The sequence below is a fragment of the Oreochromis aureus genome, linkage group 7, assembly GCF_013358895.1.
Source record: "Oreochromis aureus strain Israel breed Guangdong linkage group 7, ZZ_aureus, whole genome shotgun sequence".
NCBI classification, from domain to species: Eukaryota; Metazoa; Chordata; class Actinopteri; order Cichliformes; family Cichlidae; genus Oreochromis; species Oreochromis aureus.
Window position 1 is genome coordinate 52,219,328 of NC_052948.1, and position 27,968 is coordinate 52,247,295.

The 27,968-nt window shown below is 40.2% G+C and overlaps 2 protein-coding genes across 2 annotated transcripts; one reads left to right on the forward strand and one right to left on the reverse strand.

Annotated features, from left to right (window-relative positions):
• The first annotated feature begins 649 nt into the window (after window positions 1–649).
• Window positions 650–22,175, forward strand: tnfrsfa (tumor necrosis factor receptor superfamily, member a). Its single transcript, XM_031727277.2, has 10 exons — window positions 650–953; window positions 11,422–11,605; window positions 13,118–13,249; window positions 17,248–17,359; window positions 17,481–17,611; window positions 17,711–17,809; window positions 17,898–17,944; window positions 18,837–19,112; window positions 19,207–19,243; window positions 19,817–22,175. The coding sequence occupies exons 1-10, from the start codon at window positions 921–923 to the stop codon at window positions 20,116–20,118; spliced, it is 1,353 nt and encodes a 450-aa protein (XP_031583137.1). The 5' UTR covers window positions 650–920; the 3' UTR covers window positions 20,119–22,175.
• Window positions 22,176–22,610: 435 nt separating this feature from the next.
• Window positions 22,611–27,478, reverse strand: LOC120441144. The gene is made up of 2 exons (XM_039615037.1): window positions 26,370–27,478; window positions 22,611–25,091 (listed from the first exon to the last, which is right to left on the reverse strand). Exons 1-2 carry the CDS (start codon window positions 27,441–27,443, stop codon window positions 24,735–24,737), a joined length of 1,431 nt encoding a protein of 476 aa, XP_039470971.1. The 5' UTR covers window positions 27,444–27,478; the 3' UTR covers window positions 22,611–24,734.
• Window positions 27,479–27,968: the final 490 nt, after the last annotated feature.

Consider the following 27,968-nt stretch of genomic DNA (forward strand, 5'->3'; position numbering starts at 1 on the left):
TTCTCAAAGATTCATCCTCTGTGGTATGCTCTTTTTATTCCCAGTCATTTTACTAATTAGTTGAAAAAAATTTCCACCAGATGTTTTCTTCAGCGGTCCATAACTTTTCCAAGCGTTGAGTCCCTATCCTATTATGATCTGCAAATAACTAATTACTAGTAAAATTTCCTTGTGACAATGCATCTGATCTTTTTGTAAACAACCGTTAAACTTTAGGTTTATTAGGTATCATCAGAAGTAAGAGCGAGTCCACTTCAGTGCTCTGCATGGAGGGTGTCACACTTTGGGATCACTCATTTGTTCACTTGAGTTCCAACTTGTTGCACATTAGCCGGTTGTTACTAGTAAGTTACACATTACATACTCAGGTTAATATAGCTGGAGTGTGTTACCACTACACGCTGATCAAAGTCTCGTGGCGTGATGATTTGCAGACTTCTAAGAAACCCCCTCTGCTTGCATGAAACAGTGTTACACACGTCACCCAGTCACAACACACGGTCTTCAGCGATTAATGCAGTGAAATGTGTTAAAATGTTGCTGTTTTACTTTGCTTTGCAAAGCTTCGCAATTTCCTCCTTCATTATTATTCTAGGGAACGGGTTGTGATTGGCTCGCAGCCTGACGTCACGCGAAGTGCTCGAAGCATGAAAAAAAGAAAAAGCTCCTCGCTGGTGCTCAGACCGTGTCTGTTTCTCCTCTCTCAGGAAAAATCCGTAAAGTTTGAACACTAAAAGAAAAAAAAAAAGAGTTAAACTCATGAAAGAAACCGGACGAAGGAGCGAGCGTAGGTCGAACTCGTGTCACTGTTTTGTTTTTCGCTGTATGTGTGGGGTTTTTTAAAGACTTTAGAGTAGTTTGGGTTTTGTAAAGCGACTTTCCAGCTCTCTGGGATTGTCTCTCAACGCGAAGTTCCCGAGATGAACTTCGATCCGGTGGTCGGAAAACTTCATGTAAGTAAACACGACACTTGCTTTCTAAATACGCTCTTTGTTGAATGTGTACCACTCTATTTGCGTGTGTCCCGTGGATTGTTGATTCATTAACGCTCCTAACTTGATAGCTTCTATAAAAATCATTTACCAAAGTAGCCTCTTAATTCAAGCTGCCGCTCGGATAATCTAAAGGTTTATAATCTAAAAGTATATATTTTAAAAAAAAAAGGCTTCTGTCTCATTAAGTTAAAGCGAAGAGCGGACAAAGATAAGAGTGTCGTGGAAGCTGAAATCACGTCCAGGCCTGTGAACTTGAAGATGAAACAAGTCCGTGCATTGTCCCAGACACAGGAAGCAACACTGTGTTTATTGTTGTTAATGATTAAAGTGTTTATTTCTGGAGAAAATGTAGAAATACTCTGGTTTTTGTGTCTTTGCTCTCTTCAGTGCATGTGCTGTATCATTCACTCACTCGCCCCCCTCTCTCTTCCAACACTACAGCCACCATCTGTGTTGGACATCATGCGGTCACACTCCTCAGACATTCAGCATATGACGGCTCTCGGTCTGTCACAGCGGATGTAGCTGGCCCTCTAGCCGCTATTAATGAGAACTGTGCGGCCGTGGGCCTCCTGCCTCAAACGAGCTTTAAATCAAATTGTGTAGAATGTGAGAAGCATGACTGAATGTGTAATCAGAAAGCTAAGAATTCACCTTGCCAGTTAGTCCATAACAACTCTCAGCTATTTCTCTCTTGAAGTTTATTCCACTCAGACCTTCACAGAGATGTCTTTTCATTCCTCCCCTGTTGTTTTTTCCAACTGTGCCGCGCATACTACAAGCACTGTGAGCAGACTGGAAGCCTTTGTCGTGCATTAAAAGTACTTTGATTAATGCAAAATACGCATTTGAATTAGAGGAGATCTATTTCCTTTCTCACACAGAGTTTACTGGATTACACCAGGATAACGCTACACGAGATAAGATGTGGAAAATGATATGAGTTCCTAATGACGGAACAAATCAAGCGTTGGCAGCTTGTTTGGCTGATGAGGGTAGTGGCGTTTGTCAGTGGCATTTCATCACACATGCCCACTGTGGCTCTGCTCACTGTAAATGGAGCTGTTTAAAAGTAAATGTAATATCTTCTGATGGGCCTGGAGCTCCAGTGTTTGTTTTCCCCGTTGTCTGATCTGCGTTTTAAGTCATGCAGTGTTCCATTACTGAAATCCGATTTACTTCTCCGGGTGGCAAAGTCAATGTTTATCTCTTTTGTAAACCACAGTACATTCTGGAGGCCTCGCCAGCAGGCCTTGTTGCTAAGGGACTATGAGGAAACTTCAGCCCCTCCCCATCTCCTCCTCCCCACCTCTCTAATCCCCCCCCTACACACACACACACACACATGCACCCCTCCAAATTGCCCGAGTGTACGTGCCTGGCCGTCCAGTAAACTTCCTGTCTCGAGTATACAGATTTGCTGATATTAGTGGCATCAATTTACTTCTTAGAATTGTCATGCCCATGCAAATGTACACTAGATTTTTATCTGTCATTGTTTACTGTGTGTCTGGGTGTTGGTTCACACAGGAAATAGTCCTCTCCGTCTCTGTGGACTACACAGACAAGGGCAGGACAGACATCTGGGACAAGCGGAGGCCAAACTATGACACTGGGGACAAGCAGTGGTCGGCAACGCTAGTGTTCCTAATACTGTAGCCACTGCTTATTGCCACTCTGCTCGGTGACCATGTGAACAGTTATAACCATGCCTGTGGCTTAGAGAAGCTGTAGAGAGGCCGAATGATGCAATGCAGCGTAACTCAGTGTCTGATACCAGGTGGTGTCTGTGCCTTTTTATGTGGGCTCTTCAGAGAGCCCAGGATGTTTTATTGTTAGTCAATTGATTATCCTGTGTGGACCTGTAGTTGCCAAGGTGAATCACCCTACTCTTATCAAAGGGCTCGCTGACTCATGGAGGGAGTGCCACCTGTTCAGGTGCTGCCTACCCACGTAATGCATACCAACACAGGCGAGTCACCGCTCACATCTGAATGGTCCCGAACTGAAATAAGTGGAGATAATTTACTCCATGTCAAACATCCCAACTATCAAGATAAACAGAATAACCTCATCTAGTTTCATTCTGATATGTTGGCTACTAACCCTGCGTCACGCTGTGAGTGCTAAAAGGTAATCTTTACTGGAAGTCACTCTTTTCCATGTCAGAAAGTGCTACGAAGGATTGTTGTGGACATAGAAGCCTGTTTCTAGACGTTACCTGATATAGGTGCCCATTAAAACAGTTAATTTTTATTTATATAGCAAGAAATCACGACCACAGATCCCTACAATAGACCCTAAGATAATACAGAGAAAAACCCAGCAATCAGACGACCCCCCTACGAGCACGCACTTGGTGACAGTGGGAAGGAAAAACTTTTTTTTTAACAGGACGAAACCTCCAGCAGAACTAGGCTCAGGGACAGGCTGCTATTTGCCACCATATCCAAGTGATGTTTAGTTATGCCTATTTGAGAATAGCACATGTAATGGTCCAATGAATGCACAGAGACAAAGTTTTATTATGGATAACTTGTGTCATCTACGAAGGCAGTCAAAACAAAACACAGTGTTTCATTAGTAAGGATAACCCTGGAAAAAGCTATGTCCTGCTGCATATTAGAAAAGGCAAGTGTGGGCAATGTCCTCATCCGATTCTAATAACTGTCTGGAGTTCAAGTGAGAACATGGCTTAAAATAGCTAAAAGAGTAGAGTGTGTTGTATGAGCACATGGCACATAAGTAACTGTTCATATATACAAGAACATCATGAAGTAAAAACAGCACTGTGATGTGTCTCTCTCCAAATGTTGCTAACACAAATTTGGAATTTTCATTATAGATAATTCAGTCATACAGTTACTCCTCCACTGTTTTATTGCTTGTTTCAGTCACTTTTTACACAAAGCTCCACATGGTCCCTGATCCTATCTTTTGTGGCGTGACGGACAGTTTGGTATTACTGATCAGTGATTCCTTTTGGTTTTGTACTGGTTTAACTAAAGCTCAAAAATTGCTTTTATTACTTTTATTTTGAATTTTCGGCTTCCACCGAGTATAAAGAATCATTGTGCGCGATTCTGTTTTTTAATAGTGCCACTGTTGGTCTCGTGTTAAAATATTTTACACTGTAATTATTTTTGCATTTCATAGAAATCCACGAGTAAAATTATTTATTTATTTTTAAAGAAAATCCCGACTGATCCAACTCATATTTTTATTTCTGTTTGTTTACTATGTTTCTGTTGCTATTGCTTTACTTCAAAATTTGCTGTGTATTTAATGTCGGTCATCTTTTCATTTCAACGCCTTTGAGCATTTAGCCAGGGCGAAGTGAAGTCACACAACAGATCAATGATGACATCGCTGATTTTGATCTTGTTTGCCGATATGCCAATATCAAGGTTGATATCGGCTGACAGCATTCCTTTTGATTATTGAATTATTCCATGATTTCCTTTCCTTAATAGTCGATAATAATCGATTAACTTAGTCAAAAGTACAGTCGTGGCCTAAAGGCACCTTCCAAACCTGACGTACTATGAAGCCAGATCAGAAAAAGGTTTTGCAGCGGTGCTATATCTTCTGATTTCCTGCTCTCCTGGAATGAATGAGCAGATTATAATAAAAGTGTTGAGTCTCGGAACAAGCTCAACCTTTGTCTAGAAAATGGAAGTCTGTTTACAAAGGCATAAATCTGGTGCAAATTCCAGCCATTGATGGTCACTTAAGTCCTTGTTGACCTGCTACACCAGTCACATATTCTACATTTTTTGCAGCGGTGTGTTTATAGAGAACTCTATAAACTGCCAGCACTTCAAACTGCCCCCCTCCCTTTTACACAAAGATGAGCTTTAGTGAAGCTAATGTGATTGTCTTTAAAGCGAGGTGATGGATTCCTGCTCATTCTTAAATCTGTTAGTCATCCTTTCTTTGCTCTTTTTTTTATTCCCTCCCTGCAGGAGTTGTCTTGTGATTCACCGCTTAGCTTCCCTGTGACAGGCCTAATCACAATCTGAAAAGGCCAAGTTAATAGCCCGGCAGCACACAAATATGATTTGTGGATTGACATTCAAATTGGATGTCCATAACGTTCTGTATGAATCACAATGACGTGGCGTACACGTACGAGCAGTCAACCTTTACAGCCAACCGAGACCACCTCGACCCTGTAACAAAAATTATTCGAACGAAAAACTACAAAAGCGTCACGCTGCACCTGCTTACAACTGTGTGGAACCTTTTGAACTTTCAGCAACCCACTTTGGCTGCATTGTTTTGATGAGTGAAACATTTTTTGCGGTAAACATCAACGTCAGGGTATCAGTAATTTCGACAACTTGTGGTCAAGAGTCTCTCAGGAAATTCAATACAGCTGTCGTCATCGCGGATCATCGTTCTTTCTCTTTTTCTTTTTTTTTCTTTTTTCCCCCTGGTAAATGTCACCAAACCTGCTTGTGACACACTGTCACCCTCATCTAATCAGTGGAGCGCACCTCCTGAGGAAACTCAAGAATTCGTGCTATGGAGCTGCAGCTTCCCTGAGTTATAAATATCCAGCCTAGCGGATATGCTGTGGGTCTAATCGGGTGCTGGGCCTGCTCTAAGGCAGGCTGCTGTGCAGGGAACAGTTTGGAGCTGAACCCTGCATGAAGCCTCTGTATTGTCTCGAGCTTCCTGTGCTCCCTGAGAGGAGGGGGCAGCCGCTTTTCACACGCTCCCCACACATGCACTGTATGTGTGCTTGTGTGCTATATTATGTGTGTGTGTGCGTGCATTGCGTATGCGGCCTAACAATGTGGTTTTGAAACTGTTAGCGCCTTCTTGTTCTTAACTGTACTGCACTGACACGGGAGCCATTCTCTTCATTTTCTATCATTCAGCTTTATAATGATGAATGTGTGCGAGCTTGGCTGAACTTTGAATTTATTTACAGCCATGCAGCGAGTGTCAGACTTATTTCTCCTGACAGAAGCTGGGCTGTACTTGTCTTCATAATCTAACCCAAAATGTCAGCGTAATTTATCACTCAAGGAAAGTTGTGCATGATCAACCCCCTTTCTCCAGGGAATGCCAGGATTTATCTGTAAAGCACAAAGCGTTTACTGTCATGTCAAGGTCAGTCCTGGGGGATTTGAACTGTACAGTACAAAACAGTTTCATTAAGACCCAGAACCCCTTATTGTAACATGTAAAACATATTAAATAACGTTTAATTTAGGACAGAGTATACATGAAGTTTGATCTTAAATTAGGAAATGAAATCACAATAAACATATTTTGAGTGATAATTATCAATTATATACTCATGACATTACAAAAGAAATCAGTATTTCAGTTCTTAAATGACTACGTGATGACAGAGTAACACCAAACATCATAAATTACACAATCTCACATCTTGATCTGGTAGATCACATGTTTTTGAGTTTATCGCCATTACTTAATAAAAGCACTTTTCAAGTTCTTCTGCATGAACTAAACAAAAGTGCAACTCGTCACACAGTAAGGACAGCGCTCTAGACGCAGTAGAGGTGCATCGCAGGGCAACTGATGGACAAAGAATAGGCAACAAGCTACATGCAGAGACCTCCACTTCCAGTCAGAATATTCAGACAGTAATCAGAGCCAAAAATAAGCTTGAAGCTAAAGCAGAAGTAGGTCTCTGGCACACATTTTACTCCTTCCAAAGTTAATTGAGCAGATGGAAAAAGCCTTAAGAGGTCAACACTCCAGCAACATTTGCACCATATAGAACAACAAGGCGAAACATGCCATGTTGTGCTCCAAGTCTAGCTGGAGCTTTGTCCTCTTAAGCCTTGAGCCAAAGTGACAAGCTTTTTAGTAAGGCAGCCCTATGCACAGCTAATCATGTGATCTCATGAGTTCAGCTAAATCTGTGGGGAGAATTGTGATTCTATCCCCCCAAAAATTGTCATATGATCTTTTGGCCGGTTTGGTCACCACTGTAATACATTATTCCTTCAGAAATATGTTTAAAACATACGAGACAGTGAAGCGGTTACCTTGAACTCTTAACCCCATTTTTTGTTTTCGGGGTTTTTTTTATTTGTTTGTTTTTTTTGTTTTGTAGTCATATTGAAACCAACCACAGAACTACTGAGCTAGGAAAATTAGTCACTTAATTTGAATAAATTGAAAAAAAAAATCAGAAGTAGTTGAATCATCATAAATCTGACTGCTCACTGAGATTCTTTGTGGTAAATGGAGTAAAGTTAAGTTTTTTAACTATGATACATGTTTTACTTTTTTTTTAAAAGGCATGTTTATTAATTGATTAAATGTCAAAATCGCACATGTAATTATGTAAGTAACGTGTATCTGAATGCTACAATAACACAATGAACAAGAGATCAGTTATTGTGGCTTGTTAAGTAGTGAAGATGGTAAAGGGCAGCAGAAGCCACATGTTGAAATTTGTAATTAAATTAATGTTTGAGTCATTTTTGATGTGCTGCAGAGCCTCGGCTGTCGCGTGCTGAAGTTCTCAAATGTTGTCAGGGTGAAATGGGTAAATTCCTGCATTCAACATGGAAATAAAGGAGTGATGGTTGATAATCAGTGTTGGTTTACTTAGTTGCTCAGAGCCTCCAGCTGCTGAGCGTCTATAATCCAATCAGATGATTAGGTTGCTGTCAGATAGAATAGAATAACCCTTTATTGTCATTGTACATGAACAACAAAATTGTGGGTGCTCCACACCAACTGGAAGGAATAAAGTAGAAATAGAAGAACAGTAGGAATAAATGACAAACGGGAAATATATACAAAATAAGAGAAAGGCACGCAATAGCGAACAGGTTGCAAAGTGCTTGGAAGAAGTGCAATGGACTCGGTCTGAGGGTTAGTCAGACCATGGCTCAGGTTGGTGGGGTGTGGGGGGGTAGTGTTTGTTAACAGTCCAAGTGGACTGGGAGAAGAAGCAGATCAACAAATCAGAGCAACAAATCAGTGCAAGTTACTGTAAAAAAAAAAAAAAAATATCGATTGAAGTGATATAAGGTGACAACTTTAACTGGTTTCCTTTAGACTACACCAAAGAAAAGTTTGGCGACTGAGTTAAAGGTGTGTGTATTATGAGTAACAACATAACTATGCTTTTTAATCTCAACTCTTTTCCTCGTCAGCCATATTTTGTGCACATGTAGTGTGACGACGGCTGTGCGGTGTCCAAGATGTCCCTTAATTGATGAAAGAAATTTATTTTCTAATAAGAAAAGCATGATATTGAAAATCAGGTCCTGCTCTGGATTCAGGACTATAATGAGGTGCATGATGTCTTTGCTTATCAGTTGGCTATGATTGAAATCATCTGTCCGATATGAAATGAAGACGCTATCTTAGTTTGTTTGTACGTATTGTGCATGCCTGCGAGGGAGCGAGAGAAACCCTCGCATTTTCTGTTTCTGCCCATCTTTATGTCTTTAATAAAGGGGCTTACTGTAATTTCCTCAGGAATACAGGGTGATCACAGCCCTCTAAATGGCCCATTGATAACCTGGGTCAAAACTGAAAGGATGTCCTGTCATTTAGTCACAAACGCATTCTCAGTGTACATGGCATGTGTAGAGTTTGTGCCAAGGCAATTTGGAGGAACCCCGGGTGTTTAGAGGAAGTGGAGTGATGCTCCTGTTGTCGATGCACAGAAAGTCCCTTATTATTGTATTGCAACTTATTAGTTTAACTTGCATCCACCCATGCAGAGTATTAACTTATCATACATGCAGACTGTATAACAATAGGACACTGTTTTAGCAAATTATCTGTAGCCAAGCTCTCTCATTTGGCAGGGGAGAGAGAAGGACTGGGCCACTTCTGCTGAAGTTGGAGTGTTTCCAGGAATTGGAGGGTTTGGAGGGCTTGCTACGCTGAGGTTACGGTCACTCCACTATTCCTCCTCACTTGGTTTGTGGAGGTTAAACCAAGCCACATTGTGGCTGCCCATAGTGTTTGTATATGCTCTACATTTGTGCCAGCGTAGTTCAGAAGCCTTAGGATATTAGTGTGGACGCGTGGCCTTGTTTCTTTTCCTTGTGTGCAAGCAAGGCTGTGTTCAAGAAATACCACAAGACTCATGGTGCTGCGTTTGTAGCCCTGTAGGTGCAGCGCTCTGTAGGCCCATGTTTGCATGTTGGAGCTTTCTCTTGTCACTTGGGTTGCTATGAAAGTTATGCGTTTGTGTTGTTGTCGGTCCTTTAGCTTGCAGCAGAGAAGATAGCAGTCATAATAGACAAAGAACACCTTTATAGTGTGGACTAAAAAGAGAGTGTTAAACACTAAAAACTGCAGCCATTGTTTGTGCTTTTATGCATTTCTTCCTCCTCATGGTGAACTCCGCTGTGGTTTCCTTTCCTGGTAAAGCTAACTTTTAAACCAGTCAATATTTGACTTATGTACTGCACCATCACTATTGGGACTGCGCATGTACTGTAAGTGCATGTTAGCAGCTTCTGAAACCCCACAATTGCAACAATCAGTGAATAAATGTATTTGTTAGCAAACTCTTACACTGAAATAGCTCTATTTTCTCAGTTTTATGCAACTGCAATCAGACCAGCAAGACAAAGAAGCAAGTTAAAGAAGCAAGACATTTGTTTGGACTCTTAAATAAAATGGCAGAGTCAACAGTTTAAAAAAAGAAATGTTGCATCTTTTCTTGTCGCAACCTTGCCGATCATAACAGGTTAGCTACTGAGAACGGCTGCACCTGGGAGTGTTTGGAATCGCAGGCCTTGAAACGAACAAAGCCTGGAAATGATGTAATATCAGCACTGTCCGTTCATGTTTACTGTCAGAGAGGCACCCTTTGATGGGCCGTGCTCTGTAAAGACACTCTATTAAAGATACTCCTGAATACCGAGCACAGCTTCACAGTCCGTGCCTCTGTTGTGGGGTATAAGATTACCTTTAGCGCAGCTCGTTCATTTCTTTAGTGTCCTGTTTTCTTTCCACTGTTTTTGTCTGTAGCATGCGCTTGTGCACAGATTTCTCTCTCTCGTCGTTTCACACGGCCTTACTCTTTCCCCAATTCCACGTCTCTCCACGTCCCCACCCACCCCACAGTCTTACACACAGTATATTCAAGTCTAAAGACTCACCCTGTGTCATGCAAGCTGTTAGTTTCCCCCCCTCTCACTTTCTCTCCCTCTCTCTTCTGCCTCCCCCGTTCCCCAGAATGTTTGGATAGATGTAAATGGTGTGATTGTGACTGCTCTGCCGGCCGTCTGCAACTCCACGTCTGCTTCTCAGGGTCTTTGGAAAGTCTGACGTGAGCAGAGGGAGAGGAAGAAGGGAAAAGGCAGAGGGAAAGAGAGAGAGGGAGGAAAGTTCCTTTGAACAACAAGGCATGGCGGCCCTCCAGAGAGTCAAGTCTAGCGTCAGGAGTCGGTCTCTTCCCCAGCCCGTTCCTCTTTCTCTACCTCTGCCTATCTGCTCGCAGCCTTTATTCCCCTCATTCTCCCACACTGTCCTTTTTAGAGTGCCTATTCCCTGTAGAACATCCCATCTTCAACCTGCTGTCTACAGTTTCTGCTCCCCCCCTTTCACTACTCAGCCCTTTCCACCCAACCTGTCCCATATTCTCTCTCCTGCTTTAACAGAGGTTGGGGTGGGGTGGTTGTGGGGGTGTGCACATGGGAGAAGACAAAACCTCCAAATCTAGGACTTTCATTTACCCACGAGGTGTCATGTTGCATTCGAGGCGCTTCATGTCGGTGTCGCATGTCCCGGCATTCAAAGAGTCTGGCTTTAAGAATGTGGGTCATTTGAAGTAGAGGCACTAAAGTGTGTTGTTTGCCAGTGAATGGGGCCTTCTCACGTTGACACGGTGAAAAGCGTGTGAATAAACACCAGCGCCCGGGGGCCGCACTAAAGTGTTTCGGCTGTATTCTTCTCGGTACCCCACCTATACAAGCCTGTTATTATCCAGCCCATGAATGGATTTCTGAACCCGCATTTGATATGGGCATCATGCTGCTGTTAGTTAAGATACCTTATCAAACTCTGTCTTTTACATCCACAGCAGTGGAAGCAGATTCTCTGCCTTTTTTCTCTCCCTTTATTTGAACTAGAGGAAAACCAGATCAAGGCCTAATTAAGTTTGGCTGCCTGTTGCGCCGCATGTAGTTAGCGTGTAGCTCTGCATCCTGCACACACGAGTTTGTGTTGCCTCTAGTTCTGACCGGCTGCACAGCTCCCTTAATTGCTTTCCCACGGCAGATGTTCAGATCAGATGGTTCAAATTACGATGTAGATTGCTCACACAAGGTTTCCTATGAAGATAGATTCTCCTCTTTGCTCTCCTTTATCTTATGAGTTTGATTGCGGGTGAGTCGGCCTACTGTGGATGCACAAAAATAAACCAAATCTTATCTTTTCTTCTTCCTCCCTGTTTGTCTCCCAGACCTTGACGATGCAGGTGAAGGTGGCAGCACTCTTCATCTGGGTTGTGTGTCGTGCAGCAGAACCTCCAGCAGCTCAGTGGTCCAATGAAGCACACGTAAACCGAACACTTCGACTACACAAATCCTGCGTGGAGAATGAACAGTACTTGCACCAGGGACTCTGCTGCCTCAATTGCAAAGCTGGTAAGGCGGATAAGAGGAGTTACACTCCCGTGTCACTATATCTACAAAAATGATACAAACATAAGACAAACTGACATGAGGGCAGTTTGTAGCCAACGTTTAGATTGGCATTTCTTTGTTTTTGTTTCTAGCTCAAGGTAAATGTCAAAGCCATAAGCTGAATTTTATCCCAAACTAGTTTTTAAAATATTCCCCCAGCCTGATCTGGAAAGAATGCGTGATGGCCAGGAGCAGAAAGCAAACCGCTCCGTCTCAGCAGATGAGAGTGAAGCAAAACGTGAAGTGAAATGTGCGGGGTGTGACGCAGAGGTTATTTTTAAAGCTGTAGTCCTTAAAAGCACTAATCATTTTAATTTATTATGAAAAAAATTCAATAAAGCTGTTTTTTTTTTGTTTTTTTTTATTTGTTTCTTTTTAAGTCTGAGCATTTAGCTGAGATACAAGCACTGCATGGTTCTGCTAACTGATTGAATTATTTTATTTGCCACAGTGGATTCTAAGAAATGCCTTTTTTTTTAATATTCGATCCACTCCAGTTTTTTTTCTTTTACATGAATTTAGAGACTCACAAATGATTACTTGTGAAAAAGCTGCAAATTTAATCATCACTGCCTGCCACTTTGAAGTAAGAGTTAACAGATGATCAGTTCATAGTTAATTGATATAGTAATGAGAGGTCCTCATTGTTTGATACTGTTTGGCTTGCTTCTGTTTGGTTCAATAATATGTGATGTTCCTCCCTCATACATTATTGTGTTTTCTCCTCTTTATTCCAGTTGCTCAGCTGTTACCACATGTTTTAAAGCCACAGTAACCATTTAATGGTGTGAAATGATAGCTTTCTGCTTCTTCTTGTCAGTATAAACTTTTATTTACGAGGCAAATGGCTTTTCTTTTTTTATATCTAAATCAAAAATTAGTTTTGGCTCCAGTTAAGCGTGGGTGAAACAAACTGCACAAAGCACAATACCACTGCTTTATTTACTGGATGCTTAGAAAGTCCAACCAGGGATGTTTTTTACTTCTTCTTTTTTTAATTGATTTTTTTTTTCTCCTGGTGTTCTTTTTTTCTTTTTTTTTACATTCGTGCATCAGACAAATCCTGAAGACACATGAGAATCAAGTGGTCATACTCACAGCGTGCGAGAATCGAGTCTAAAACTGCAAAGCGTGACAGTCGGCGAGTGAAGGAGGTCGACTTGATTCGCTGCAGTTCAGCAAATCCGTTCTCCTCCGAATTCCAGGAAAAAATGATGCGGAAATGTAAAATAGTGATAATCAGTCCCTGCAGCATAGGTCAAGCTTTTTTTTTTGTTTTTTTCTAAGACGATGCCTCTTTTGGTTTGCAGCTTTATGAACCTAATGCGTTGCGTTGCTCTGCTCTGACGTCGGCAGGAAACGCAGCGCGTCACTAAAAGTTGGCATTCACATATTAAATATGCTTTTTATATGGACGTGCGAAGCGTTTATGTTTTGGGCTAGTTATGTGATGGGTTTCTCCTTTATTTGCAGGAACATATGTGCATCAGCCCTGTGAAAGAGACCTAGAATTCGGGATCTGTCTTCCCTGTGAACATGGACAGACCCACACAGAGCACAACAACGGGATGTTCCGCTGCTTGCCGTGTACTCACTGCCGCTCAGGTAATGAGACTCTCCTCCCCTGATAAATCAATAGTGAGGTCATTACCTGTATATAGACTATACGTATACTTTGTTTATAGATTGGTTTTTAGGTCTCCACTGTTTTCCACACATAGATCTTTTATATAATATAAAAATTTTGTAATATTAATTGCAATATTATAATACTGAATGCTTAGACAATGTTATTGGTCGACTACAATATTGATCCTGGGCCAACATTATTATGATGGTATAGGAACAACACCAACACAGGCATATATATGTCCGTATGCACCTGTAAATATCACAAAATACTCAACTATTATTGACTGAGATATTTTGCTGGTCATATGCTTGACCATTTATCCGCTTATGTAAAAGACATGTTTATCAGCAGCTGCACATAGCCATGACGTCAGGTCGGGTACCAGGAAATGGAATAGTCAAATCTGAGTACTGACAATAAATCTGAGGTTATAAATAAATACAGAAGTTTTTGGGGGGTTTTTACCTTAAAACAAACATAAGAGTCGAGTGTTCTGTAATCCAGTTGGTCGGATATGTCATTTTAGGAAATTTAATACCTTTTTGTCTGCGCCCCCGCCTTTCAGAGCCACTCATGACAATGTGATCTTATGATGTTACACCAAGTGGTAGGGCGTGTCTTTGTTGTTTTTGTTTTCGTGGGCTGAATGTGAGCGTGTTCCACGTCTCAGGAGATTTGCCTGTGTGTCTGTCTTACCTGACTGAGCTGGGTGTGGCTGCATCTCATTGTCTCCCACACTGCTGTCTTTGTGTCCAATGAAAGCCAGGAGCTGCAGAAAAGAGACTTCTGTTACATAGGATGTGCTTTGTGCTCATTCATTGCGGTTTTAGGAGAGTTTTTTAATATGTGTGGGTGTGGGTGGGTTTGTTTTGCTCTAGTTTTAACTTATTTATGACCATGTAACAATTAAAAGGAACACGCCAAAGGAAATGTGAATGAAATTTTAAAAAGATGCCTATTGTTGGACTACTTGTACTTAAAATGAACTGCGGTGTTATCTGGAACGCTTTAGAACTTCCTGGTCGGAAAATATTTCATATTGACAAGGCTGCTGTTGGTTCAGTGAATCATTTATGGAGTAAGATGGAACTTAAGTTGCTTGGAGCGGAGGCCGCAGTTTGGTGTTTTGTCTGTAAAAGTTATCTCACAAGTAAAAGATGTTATGCAATCGTTTAAACTGGGATTGTCAAACTTTTTTATAGGGCCAAGCATCCTCTACAGGCAAAAAATAGCTTAAATGGTCACATTTTTGCACCGTTTTATACTTTATAGTAAATGACCGTGTGTCCCTGATCCTTCCCTTTGTAAGGTAAGCTGTTAATAGTCAGTTTGGACCCATGTCTCCATCTGAATTTGTGGCACAGGCTCACACAAAGCACCTGCCAGTTTAATGAATTAACCAAAATCAAGAAATCCCAGTGGGTTCCTCCATCACCAGCCTCTTGGTCTATTTTAGGCTTGGAATATCTCCTCATATCTCCTTTGTATGTGATGATCTGTCACTCTGCCGAGGTACTACAACACCATTTATGTTGTTTGTAAAAAATTAGCCACAGAAACAGTCAATGCTGTGCTGTCAGCCATATATACAGTGTCAAATCAGCCACACATAGAAAACGGAGCAGATTAAATCCCCGTCACCAACTTGTTTAAAGTGCAACAAAGTCAGTTTTGGTAAAGTGGCAATAGACGGGCTTTTTAATCCCTTGTTTTGGTTGCGCAGTTGGGCCTTCACAGCCAAGCTGAATGCTGATAGTCGTGTCATTCTTTGTGCAATTACGACACTTCCCTCCGACAAGAAACACAGATAAATTTTCGCCATTTTAAGCTGCTTTTGTATTTCAGTTCATTTTAAAACTTCTCTTCTTTAACAGGAAAAGGTTAAGACCGTAAAAATGTTTGATAGTTCTTTTTTTGCAACATAATTTCACAGTTAATCCCTTTTAAATATTTATGTGCTCTGCCAGAATCAAAGCTTCTAGTGTGCTGTGGGGTTTAGTGTTTAACAACCGTGCAGCGAATGATATCCTACCAGTGTCTTTTTCGTGCCCTGCCTTTAGAAAGGAATGAAACAGAACCCGTGTCGCTCTGTATTGGAAAATTTGTAATTTAATTTTGATTGTTACATGTCATTAATATAATAACAGTGAAGCCTGTTGTGCCACATACTTGGAATAAGTAGGAGTAGTTGTACTAAACTAAAATAGCAGCCTGTTTGTCTTCTGTTTGTGTTCAGACTCTAATCAGAGAAATGCTTAAAAAACAAAAAAGTTGTTTGTTGGTTTGGAAATCCAAACCTTGACTGGGAGCTTTACTTTTCCAACTTGTCTTGCGTAAAGAGGAAGAAATACGTGAAGCACACAGGCTACAATCCAAGTTGTTGCATTGAGCCATCGACTCATCGACGACAGCAACTTGGTGCATTTAGGCATGTAGATGCGGTCAATAAGACCTGCTGAAGGTCAAAGTGAGCATCAAAATGGGTAAAAAAGGAAATTTAAGGAACTTTAAACATGACATGGTTGTTACTGCCAGACAAGCTGGTTGGTTTCCGCTCAACCATCTCTAGTACGGGCCAAAAAAATAAAAAATCCCAATGCAAACCTGCATTGTCAGATTACATCGAGCTGATAGGAAACTAAGGGTAGCTCAAACAATGACTCATTACAATCATTAAACAGGGGTTTCTGCAGTAACTGTGTGATGTGGTCATGTCAACATGACCCAAATTTCTCTGAGAAATCTTTCCAGCACCTTCTTAAATCGATGCCATGAAGAATTAAGTCAGTTCTGAAAGCAAAAGAGGGTCCAAACTAGTACTACTAATTATTACTAATGAAATGGGCAGTGAGTGCAGTCTTGCATCAGGGTAAGGTAATTTTTTTTCTTCTTGCCTAACCACATTGAGATCATTATGATCTTTACACTGATCATCATTAACACTTATGACAGGACGCACATTCGCCTCTATGGGCAGTGTTGAAGCAAACAGAAAATAATTGTGCTATTTCAACTCCAGCTGAGATTAGTCAAGATTGTTTAATATTCTGTGATTTTAAATAACTGCAAATAAATACACCAGCAGAAACATCATCAGTGACCTGATGAAGGTGGCAGTTCTCACCTGTGGAAAAGTTGCCTTTATTTGGATCACATGAAAAAATGCAGTGAACATGAAAAAAATCTGCCTTAATTAGTTCTATAAAACTCTTTAAAATATTCATAGCTTGCTATAGAATGAGCTTAAATCGCCTGTATAAAATGATAGGAAGGTTAGTGTGAAAGACGGTGTGCACACATTTTGCAAACCGACCTAACAAAGCCATTTTTCTTTAATTGGCAAGCATGAACATGAGATTTTATATGAAAGGGCGTCCTGTGGAGTTGGACCGCTGGCTTGTTATTAATTTTGATCGTATCTTAAAGGCCAGGGCTACCGTCTATTTAGGTCTCATTTTAAGAAATGAACCGTGGCAGATTCTCCGTTCCTTATTATCCCGTTAAAGTGAAGCAAAATGTGTCTCAGAGGGAGATAAAATTGGAAACCTAATTATCTAACATATCTTTTTTTTTTTTTTTCTTTTTTTTCTTTTTTTTTTGCAAAAGATTGCCACATAATTGCCGGTGTCCAACAAATTAGTTGAAGGTCTTCTATTTGTTCCGTCATTTAATGCATGCTGATGGTCGTGGGAATAACTTTTTATAGAAGTTCACTTGTTAGAGTCTGTAGCTGTTTACACAGTTTGAGGCCACACTCAGAGTTGAGCTTTGCTTAATAAAAGCGGCCATCTGCTGTCGTGCCTGCTTTCGCACCTTCTCAGTAGACATGATGCCATCTCTTGAATTTCTTTTTTTAATTGTTTTTTTTAGCAGTTTATTTCCTATCGTGTCCTGTTAGGCACTTTTTGACTTTGTTCTGCAAGGTGCTACAGAAGCCTCTTTGTCTCACAACTTTCCTAACTGTCCACAGATCAGGAGGAAATTGCTTCCTGCACCACAACTGCAGACACCAAGTGCCAGTGCAAACCGAATACCTTCTGTGTTCCGGACCAGGCCTGCGAAGTCTGCAAGCGCTGTGCCAAGTGAGTGTCACTGACCTGTTTCCTGAAATTATTCTGGATTGTTTTTGCGTCTACCCTACAGTTAAAATTTGGGATTCTGTTTTACTGTTACTGAAAATGTTTCTGTGCTTCAAAATTGCAGGTGTAAACCTCATGAAGAGGAGGTAAAAAAGTGCACACCGTTTTCTAACACTGTGTGCCGAAAACGCCCTACGTCCCCCACACGAATCACTCCATCTCTTTCGCCCACGTTGGATCCTCCGGCGAGCATCAGTAAGTTTCAGTATCAGTTTCAGATTCTGCTGCTGAAAGTTTTTTAGCTATCGTTGCTTACATTTGACTTTTTGTGTTCGTGTCCTTTGTTTTTTTCAGTTGTACCTCTGTGCATTTTCATGGCCATTGTTATCATCATCGTTATCGCACTGGCTCTGTGGTGGTTCATTTTCAAGCAGCGTTCATGTGAAATACCATGTGAGTTGATATCATGTAATGTACGTCTGCAGTTAATGTTTTGCTCATCAGATCTGTTCCTAATGCTATTTTCGTGCTTTCGAAACAGGCTTGAAGCTCCACTGCGAGTCCAGTGAAATTGTCAAGATTCCCATTGTAAGTTGTTTGTTGTTATTTATATGTTTAATTCAAGCAATTTCAAATGGACGTTGAACAAAGTGCTGTGCTGCTGAAAGAAGGAAAAGCAGACGGTTCTGTTCCATGTACCTCAGTGATCTCGTGTGAATAGGCCAGGTTAAAAGATCAGGGAGTTAAAGCAGTGCCACTCCATTCAGTGACTTTGCAACATTTTATTGTCTGTTTTAATCAATTCTAAAACTGAATGGAAGCCATAAGGAAGTAAGGAAAAGCTAAGGTAGTTGATCTCTCTTGTAAGTGCCTGTTAAGAGTGAGAGGCGGTGTTTTGGACCATTTCCAGTCAAGAACGTAAAGACAGGCTGACACCTGAATAATAACAACAATAAAGTAATCAAATATACATAAAATAAAAGCATAAATTGTGTCATAAAGTCAGTGAAGAAAAAAAGAGACAAATGGTTAAACACTGTTTTGTATGTTTTCATAGAAAGTTTTTTTCAAGGTAGAACCTCAGTGTTTCACATTAGCAGATTTTCACTTCACAATACTTATCAAAGATTTGGGCTGTAATTCTGTCAGTGAAATTTGTCTACAGAACACGCACATGGAAAAGTAAAATGCGACATTATTATTAGTATTATGGCATGATAAAGCCTGGGCCAAGCATGGACCCCTGAGGCACTCCTCATGTAAGGAGATTTGATAATATGATAGTACACCCTGTGTCTGTCAGTGAAATGAGATTTAAAGCATTTATTAGAGTTCCTTAAATACCAGTGGAGCTTTTCATCAACTAATCAAATTTTGATGCGTCAATCTTCAACTCCTTCAGTCCATTTATTACACTGTTTGGACAAGATATGCCATTGTTGTGTTCACATTGTCTATGCACTTCTTTTTTTCTGCTCAGGATGAGAGTGGAGCCACAGCAGAGGAGCGACAGAATGATCAAAACGCGGGTCTGGAGGGCGAGGAGTCCCGCCCAGACTCAAGGCCGCTCCTGCAGGAGACCCAGGCTGGGATGACCAAGGCCTCCCCGCCCCTCGAAGATGAAGACCGAGGATTAGGGGACAGCTTGCCCAACACCACTAGTTCCTCTCAAACTAGCCTGTCAGCCCTTCCCACAGCGGTTTCCAACACCCCGCACCAGAGCCCCGCTACCTTCAGACAGCTGCCTGTAGATCTGGTGAGGAGTAGAGTCAGAATGATCTCAAATGGGTCACATTGTATTTTAAAATTTTCATCACGTGTTAAACTTTCTATTTTGTCTTGTGTTGCAGGATGATCCTCTGCGATGTCGACTGGTGCCAGTACAAGGTAAGATTCACACAGAAGTGTGTGTGTGGAGGGGGAAAGGGGGTATCCACTTTAAGAAATATTTTCGCAGAGCTCTTTACCCACTTGGTTTACCCTAAGAGCCAGACAGCTTTACACAAAAACAGTACAGTTTAGTGCTGTTCATGGCAATCCAAAGGGAAGTCACAAAATCTCCTCCAGATCTCATCTTTGCTGCTTGATAGATTAATAATCTCATGATAGTCAGGCCATATCTGAGCCTCTAGGGCTTCGGAACATGCGGCCTTTTTTACTGTTGTTTTGTTCTCATGGTGAATTAAAGAGGACACGGCTTAACTGATTTGTTTGATCCTCTGTTAATAGTATTATACATGCCGCCCCTGACAGAAAATGTATTGAAACTCGCTGCTTGTTCCTTTTGTCGGAACAATGCCTATACTGTTATGATTTGCACGCTAGTGTTCACAGTCTGTTAGGAACAGTCTGTAAAATAACAAGATGCACATGCATTTTACACATTGCGGCTTTCTGTTTTCACAGTCTAAATTCTTTTCTGTGTCTTCATCTGTGTGTTTTGTTTCTTTTCCCCAAAAGGGTCTGAAAAATCCCTGAGGAAGAGCTTCGATTTATTCGACGAGTACTTGGACGTGCGGATCCACAACAAGTTCTTCAGAATGATTGGAGTCAGTGACAACCACATTCGGCTTGCGGAGAGCGGCACCTCCAGCGATAAAGTGTATGAACTGCTGAAGAACTGGATGCAGAGGCAGGGACTCCGAGCCGACATCAATGACCTGCTAGACACTTTGCTGACTATGGACCAGCGACGTTCAGCCGAGAGCATCGCCTCCGAAGCCCTCCGAAGGGGCTACTACAAACACGCAGACACGCCCTGAAAAGCAGCGGGGACTTCAAATGAAGTAAACACAAAGTACTTAATACAAAAAGAAAGCACACAGACACTGCCGGTGGACGCTGTGTCTCATGAACAGGCTTACCTCTTTTGTGGCTGATCGGCCACGTATTCAAAAGCCAGTAGTTTTAAAAAAAACAAGAAAAAAAAGATAAAAGCAAAAAAGGGGAAAGTCAAGCTGTATTGATGAACGGTCCGAGGATGCTAACCTCTTGCCAAATGCTGAAGCGTAACCATGGAAACAAAAGCCTGGTGTAACAATTTTTTTTAATTTTTTTTTTAAAAAGAGCACAAGAACATGAAGTTGTCATCTTCCACAGGCGCTGCGGCTGCATGGTTTAAGCTGTAGAGAAGCGTAGCCAAGTACTGAAAGCTAAGACGTTTCTGGCTTTGTGTTGGTCATCTACCCGGATGCTAACACACTAGCGCGAGACAAGGATATATACACTGGTTTGTAGGAGTGGCATTAGCTATGTCACAAATACTGTGCCTCATAGATGCACTGACCTCAGGCACATGTAGGATTTAAAGCAAAAAAGTCACGCTCTGTCAGTTGTGCTGATTTCAACTTCTGTATATTAGTCCATGAACACTTTTCCGACTAATGATTGGAAGATAGCCTCCGTTTGTTATAACAAAGGTTAACTTGCATCCTTACTAATCACAAGCTTGACCTTTGCTGCGCTGTTTGAATATCTACATTTACTTAGGTGTCTTTTTGTATGCAATTTTGATATTGTTTTCTACGACCTGGTCACATCAGAAATAGCCTTCCTCGTTGTCATTCAGTCCTGTTCAGTGTTACTACTCACACATGACACTGAAGAAGGAATTTCACCAGCTCTTTCTGCTGGGACGACGATGAGTAGCTTAATAAATAAAAAAAAGTGTGTCCTTGTAACTTGGAGAATTTCAAAAGGTCATTTTATTTATTGATATATTTATTGTAATAAATAAGTAGTTATCTCTTATTGTTTAATGCCATTGCCAAAGTGACCCCTGGAATACACACGCAGTATTAGTGCTGTCGGGGTTTGTAGCACCAGGGCAAAATGACTGAAAACAAATGTTTCAAGTTGTAGTTTCAGCTCGTAGTGTTTTCTTAGAATCCGTTCGGCTGCGGGCGTGTCAGTGATTCGGTGCCATTTCTTCCACTGAGGCCGCGTTGGGCACACTGTCGAAGCTTCAGTGATACCCAACGCTGAATGCGTCTTTTCAAATTGGACTTTGAGTGAGCCGACTGACCAAATAGTCCCTTCATATCAGCAGTGACGCAGGGTGCAGGTACGGATTGTTTTGTCTCACTTAGATTCAGACAAGATGAAGGAAACCTTTTCTGGATTCAAAAAGAAGACGCCTCCCCCCCCCAATTTTCTCGCATGTATATGTGTAGAGAGCATAGAAGTCTCACAAACTATATATATGTATATATGCAACTATATTAACAGACTAAAATGAATATAGTGACGTATGAAGTTATTGAGGATTTTTTTTTTTTAAAAACTATTTTTAACTAGATTTTTTCGCCCATTTTTCTGCAGTTCCTCGTGTATAAAGAAAAGAGTTACAGAGTTATATATTGTTGCTAAAGAATGATGCTACAGTGCTGGCACTGCCATCTACTGAAAGACAATGAAAATACAGCCTGCATCAATTTCTAGGGACCCTGTACGCCCTTTTCATGCTCCGTTTGGATCCAGTTTTTTTCACCTGATAGCATTTTAGTTCTTTTTTTAATCCCCCTTAGCCTTTCCTGGTGTTGTATAGCAGTGAATAGGCTTCAGTGCATGTTTTGTTTACTCAGACAAATCATGTTTTTGTAATATTTCTGTGGTTTTACATATTTCATTGCAATTCCTAAGCTGTTCACATAACTTCCTTTTACTTGTATAAAAAAACCCTTCTGTTCATGATTTCCATTAAGCCATGTCTCCTTAGTTATTGTTTGCTCGTCGTGGATTTCAGATATGAATGATGCAAATACATAAAAGCTGTTTTTATGTCTATTTCAAATAAATGTTTTGTACAGACAGATTGAAATGATGTTTTCATTGTTTTTTTTACAGCAAAGCTTCAGTGTGGCTTTCGGGGATCTGCATGGGTTTTGTTGTTTTTATTATGAGTCATTCATTGATTGTGTAAATTCTCTGTCTTCATCATTGACGATACGTTACTTTAAAGGGCTCTAGTCTTACGGGTCATTCACACAGTTGTGCTGTTTCCTAAACACCCAGTGCAAGCCGTTTCATTAACAAGCTCAAGAAGTATGGCATGAATTTGTTGGCATTAAAGATTGGTGCAGTTGGCAGCAAACTGTGTGTAACAAACAGTAAATCTGTTTTTGCACTTGATTTAAACATTATCTTCCCGATACTGTGCCATACTTTGTGCCTTGACAAAGGAAATACGTATGCACCAGGGTCGGTGGCAAAAAGTTCCCACCTCTTACTGGACTCTCTTTGTAAATACCCTCAATGCTTTTTATTTAACCCAAAATTCACCTTACGCTGGTACAACATGTTGGTGAATCAGGCTCATAATGTCACAACTTGAGATTTTTATGTTACATTTTTCAAGTCATAATACATCATTTACATACAAATCCTGGCTTCAGACTACGGTCACCTAGAGCACTTTGGCAAACAGGTACCAGTATTTCAGCTTACAAGCATCGTGTGCGTCCCCCCTCATCATGCTTCCAGAGGACAGCCAATCAGAAGGAAGTGGGCTTTTAGCCCTCTGGAGTCTATACGTCTGTAATTTAGGATGACCTAGCAGCAAGACGCAGCAGCTCTGAGTGTCAAAAGTGTTGATTTCAAACTACGTACTGGATTTTAATTCTAACAATGTAGTTATGTGGATTTTATCAATAGTGTGATGCATGTAACTCCTAAACACTTTTATTTTAAAAATAAAGCACTAGACATGACAATAACCCTGGAGATAGCCCTCTTTAAATACCACATTGACTAAATATGATCACCCTAAATCTATGCATTATCATTAACTCATTAATCCAAAATAGAAATGTTTATAGTCATCATGGAGCAATGAGACAATATAATATTTATTTTGTATAGACAGTTTGACTAGGAGATACACAAAACCATTAAAGACGCCCTACCATTAAGGTGTTTCATTTTGCCATGTGCTAGAACCAGGTGAGAGTGAAATGGAAATACAGTACTTAAAAGACATTAAGTGGCTTTAAATTAACTTGTTTTTTGCATTTTGTAAACAGGAACTGGAAAACCTGTTTCACTGTGTGCAAACAGTTAGATCCAGAAGTTTTCAGGCAGTTACACAATTTTTGTCTCTGTACACCACCATTAAAATTAAACTATCAAAGAATTAAGATGTGACTAAAGTGCAGTTTTTCATGTAGATTTTGACAGATGAGGCCTTTTCTCTTGTTAGTCTGTGACAGAGTAAGCAAATAAAAGACGTGACACTGATTCCAGTTGAACTTGAATTTGCTTTCATTAAAACTCTCAATATGAGGCCCAAAGAAATGTTGATGACAGCAAAGGAGATCCCCAAAAGGCTGAAAAACTAAATTAAATGTGTCACAAAGATAGCAAAAACTTTGGGAGTGGCCAAATCAAAGGCCTGGCTGCAGTAAAGGCCTGGCAGAGCATCTTAAGGGAGGAAAGAGCAATTTGTTATGCCCATGGATTCTAGACTTCGGGTCGTCGTTGACTCCAAAAGCGTTTTCTTCCAAGAATTAAAAATAAATAAATAAACAAACTAAGCCCACTTCAAACACATTTTGAGTGTTTCAATAGAAATCCACTGTGGTGGTGTACAGAGGCAAAACTACAAATAAATAAATAAAAATAAAGTGACATTGTCTAAAAACTTATGGACCTAACTGTACATGTTTCACAAAGTCGCAATTCACAGAAACATCTCCAAATTCAGGCGACAAATAGTAGAAATATCCAGTCTAGACAATTTATACACAGTAACTGTTGTATTTTGTGTTTGTTTTCCCTTAACCAGTACATACAATCACTACAGGTAAAGTATCAAAGTAAATACCACAAGTCATGTACAAAGGCTGTGGTGGAAAATAAATGCTTTGTTTTGTTCTGCTAAACAGAAAGGCTGAATAATTATATTATATTAATTATAATTACTCTGTGAAGTCTATTATAATACAAAGTGCAAACTTCAGCCCCTGTTGGCTTCTGCACAATTAAGTGCATCAAGTCAAAATGTGAACACATTTAGACAAATCTCTCTATACGTTCTTATAAGTTATATTCAGAGGTAGAAAATACGTTTTTTAACAGTACAATTCAGGTTCACAGTATCTTCACTGTGAATTTCACTTTCTGTCCTGTTAGGTCCTCAGACTGTCAGTAATTAACTGGATATAAAGAGAAGTTAGATGTTTTGCATGATCCAGCTTACTGGACCCTTCAAACAGGACATTGCTTTCCACTTGCTGTCCTGTGGATAAAGCTCTTGTTAGTGGACACTTTTTCTTTCATTCTCCAGGGTTCAGGTCCTTTGGTCACCTTGTGGATTTCACTTATTTTCAGACACTACTGATCATGTCTCTAGAAATCATCTTCAGCACCTAATCTTTTGAAGTCACTGACCCCTATTCCTTAACGTAAGTCGCAGAATATAACTGAGAAGATTTTCATGAGTGTCTCTTTTTTGTCTCTCTGTGGGAACGCCACTGTGCGTCTCTCTCTTGTAGTGGGGGTAATAATTGTTTTGAACTCTTTTGAGGACTCCGTCAAAATAATAGAAGTGATCGTTTTCTTCATCATTACGTCGGCTGTTGTCATCATCTCTGATGGGGTCTGTCTGCAGCTCACCTGGAACCATAGGATGCCTTGAAGCAAACATCTTTGTTCCTCCGAGTCTCTCTTTGCAGTGTTTCCAGCCAGCTTTCGTGCGATGTATTAAACCTCCACAAAGCGGCACAGTGTCTCCTGAAACCTGTTGAGAAGATCTTTCATCAGCACTGTCATTGTTATTCATCATGTTATACTCAAAAGAAGTGAATGCCCCAAATGGTCATTTGAGTCCATGTAAATTTTCCATGCAATTTTATTACCTAAGTACAATGTAAAATGTTAAATGTAATTGAATCCAGTCAAATTAAATTCACTTGACTGGTATACATTCAGATTAATTATTTAAATAAATAAACCTTTGATTTTATATATTTCAGTTGCATTTTATTCAAAACTATTACTTATGAGGGCTAATAACCATTTTTGGCCAATTATTTTCCAACACCATTTTTTTCTTTCAAAGGTAAAACATTTACTTGGAAAATACTATATAATGCAATAAGCTATTCATTTGATGGACTTCCTGTCCTGAAGGACCACCTATCACTTCATTGCCCTGCAAACCTAAATAAATTCACAGGACTTAAAAAATTAATGTAACTGATTGCCTTATTTTTCTTAAGTTGTTGAACTTAAAAGTTTAAATACTATTGGATTAGCATGTTTCCTAAGTAATCGCAAGCATTTTTAGTTAATGTTACTTAGCATTCGTTGAACCTCTCAACTCTAACTTTCCATTTCTGCAAATATCTGTGAATAAAATTATCATCAACCCACTGCACCCCTAGTGTCACTGCTTGCTCTTCTGGCATGGAAGTAAATAAAACAAATTCTCAGCAACTCCCTATGAGATGTAGGGTGGACTACAAAAAAAGCCAGTATTAATAGTTAATGTTAAAAATAGTTAAAGTTAAAAATAGTTAACCCTTGAACTAAAATGGTTTATTGAGTTTTTGAGACCTCTACATTGTTTCCCCTGAAAAACCTGATGTTTACAATCAAACACATGCAGCACTACTGTGAGCAATAAATTGCACAAAAATACCAGATGTAGCAAAAACAATACAAATTAAAACGTATTTGCAATTTTAGAAATTTGTGTTTAATTATTTCATGGTTCAGCCATTACAGTGTTCATCAAAAGGGCAAATATCTCACAGGAACTCAAAATATTTAAATTGGTTGAAAAGAAAAGGAAATTTCAACCCAAAAATGTGGGTTTAAAATGATTTTTTTCAACATTTCTGTTTCACTTCTAATAGTTTTAATATCGCAGTATTTCATTGCTCATGAAATTTAACTAATTTAAATGATAATTATATGAATCTAACAGTCAAACGAGACATAAACTTCCCAAAAATGTTCAACTATTTATCTAATTGAATCTAAATTTTCACAGAAATCTTGAAGAAATACTTACTTTTGCATGCTTGTCTGGGGGCTCTGTGTGAATTAAATCCAAGTGTGTTGAAAATGTAAATGATCCCACTCGTGGATCATTTTGAGCTTCCTTTCTTTCAGTTTCTGTCCTGCTTTTTAAAGCTTCTTCTTCACTCTCTGCGCCTTTCAGAAACTTGGTTAGATTTTCTAGGACGTCTTCTCTCATCCTGAGGCCCGAAAATGGCTTCACAGTCGTTGCTTGCGTAGTTTCTGTTTCATTCTTCAAAAGTCCTGGCTCAGTGTGTGCCTCGGGCTCTGGACTCATTCCGGTCGTCGGTCTCTTCTCTGCGCTCGGCTGTCCATCATCTTCGTGTGCGCTGCTGTGAGTGATGACTTCCGTACTTATTGTTGTGTCTTTAATCTTTGTGTTTGCTGTAGTTGTGTCTGTTATGTGTTCTGTTGTTATCATTTTGAGCGGGGGAGGTGAGGGTACGACTGTCTCCTCCGGTTTCTGATTTCCTTCATGTTCAGTGTGGTTTATTCTTGTTGTTTCGTCGTATATATTAGTTGTTTTTGAGTTTGCTGGTTTTTCTGTGGTTTCCTTGACTTGTTCCTTTATAGTTTTTCCAGGTTCCACTGCTTTTCTAGCTAAGCTCTCTATTACAAAGATTTCTAATAAACATATTCTTCCTTTCAAACATTTACATTTTGAGTCGTTTTGTTTAATAGCGATGTCCTTTACAGCTTTAGTGATGGGTGGCAGGTCACCCAGCTCAGGAATATTCACTTTCCATCTAAAGTCTGTGTTGGGAATGGGCTTTCTTTCAGATCTTGGATCCGTTTGTGTCTCCATCACTGCTTCTGGCAGGAAAAACATGATTAAGGCTTCTTCTCCCACATCAGACAGCATTTGTTTTTCATTGAAATCATGAATATCTGTTTTATGTGTGGAGCGCGTTTGTAGGACGTATGCAAATCTCTTTTGGTTTCCATTTTCCATAGGATTCGTATTTTGTTCTGCTTTACTATCTCCTTCTGGGTGTCTGAGCTCTGGTTGTTTTGTGATCATTTTCCAGCTAAATAATTCATTATTATCATCCTGAGTGGGCCTCATCTTATTCAGTGGTCTATTTCTGGATCCTTTCTTCTCCTTAGATACCAAGAGGGGTTGCCTCGTAACATCAAATCCACCATCATCCACACCAGATGCTGCTTTTAAAGAAAGTTGTTTCTGAAAACGTCTTTGGCGAGTGGAGTCTTCATTCAAGTTCAAAAGTTGCTTTTGCTTCACAAGAATGTTTTCATGTCCCTGTGTCTTTAACTGTGACATATCTGACGTTTTCATTGAAGAGATGCCAGAGTGCAGAGTAGCTGCATGGAAAATGTCACGTTGACCCGCTGAAGCTCTCAGAGATCCTCTTTGATTGTGCTGCATGAGAATTTTAATGTCCATTGGTGCCTTTAGTTTTGTCTGTAGTGGTTCAGACTCTTCTTTTGAGGTCCTCCTGATGTTCATTTCTGCGATTTCACAAGGTTTTGGACAGCAGGAAACAATCATAATTGGAGTCACACAGAATCGCACTGTCAGCATTTTCTGCAACTGAGCAGTGATGGTGGCTGCCCAACCCTCGGGTTTCTC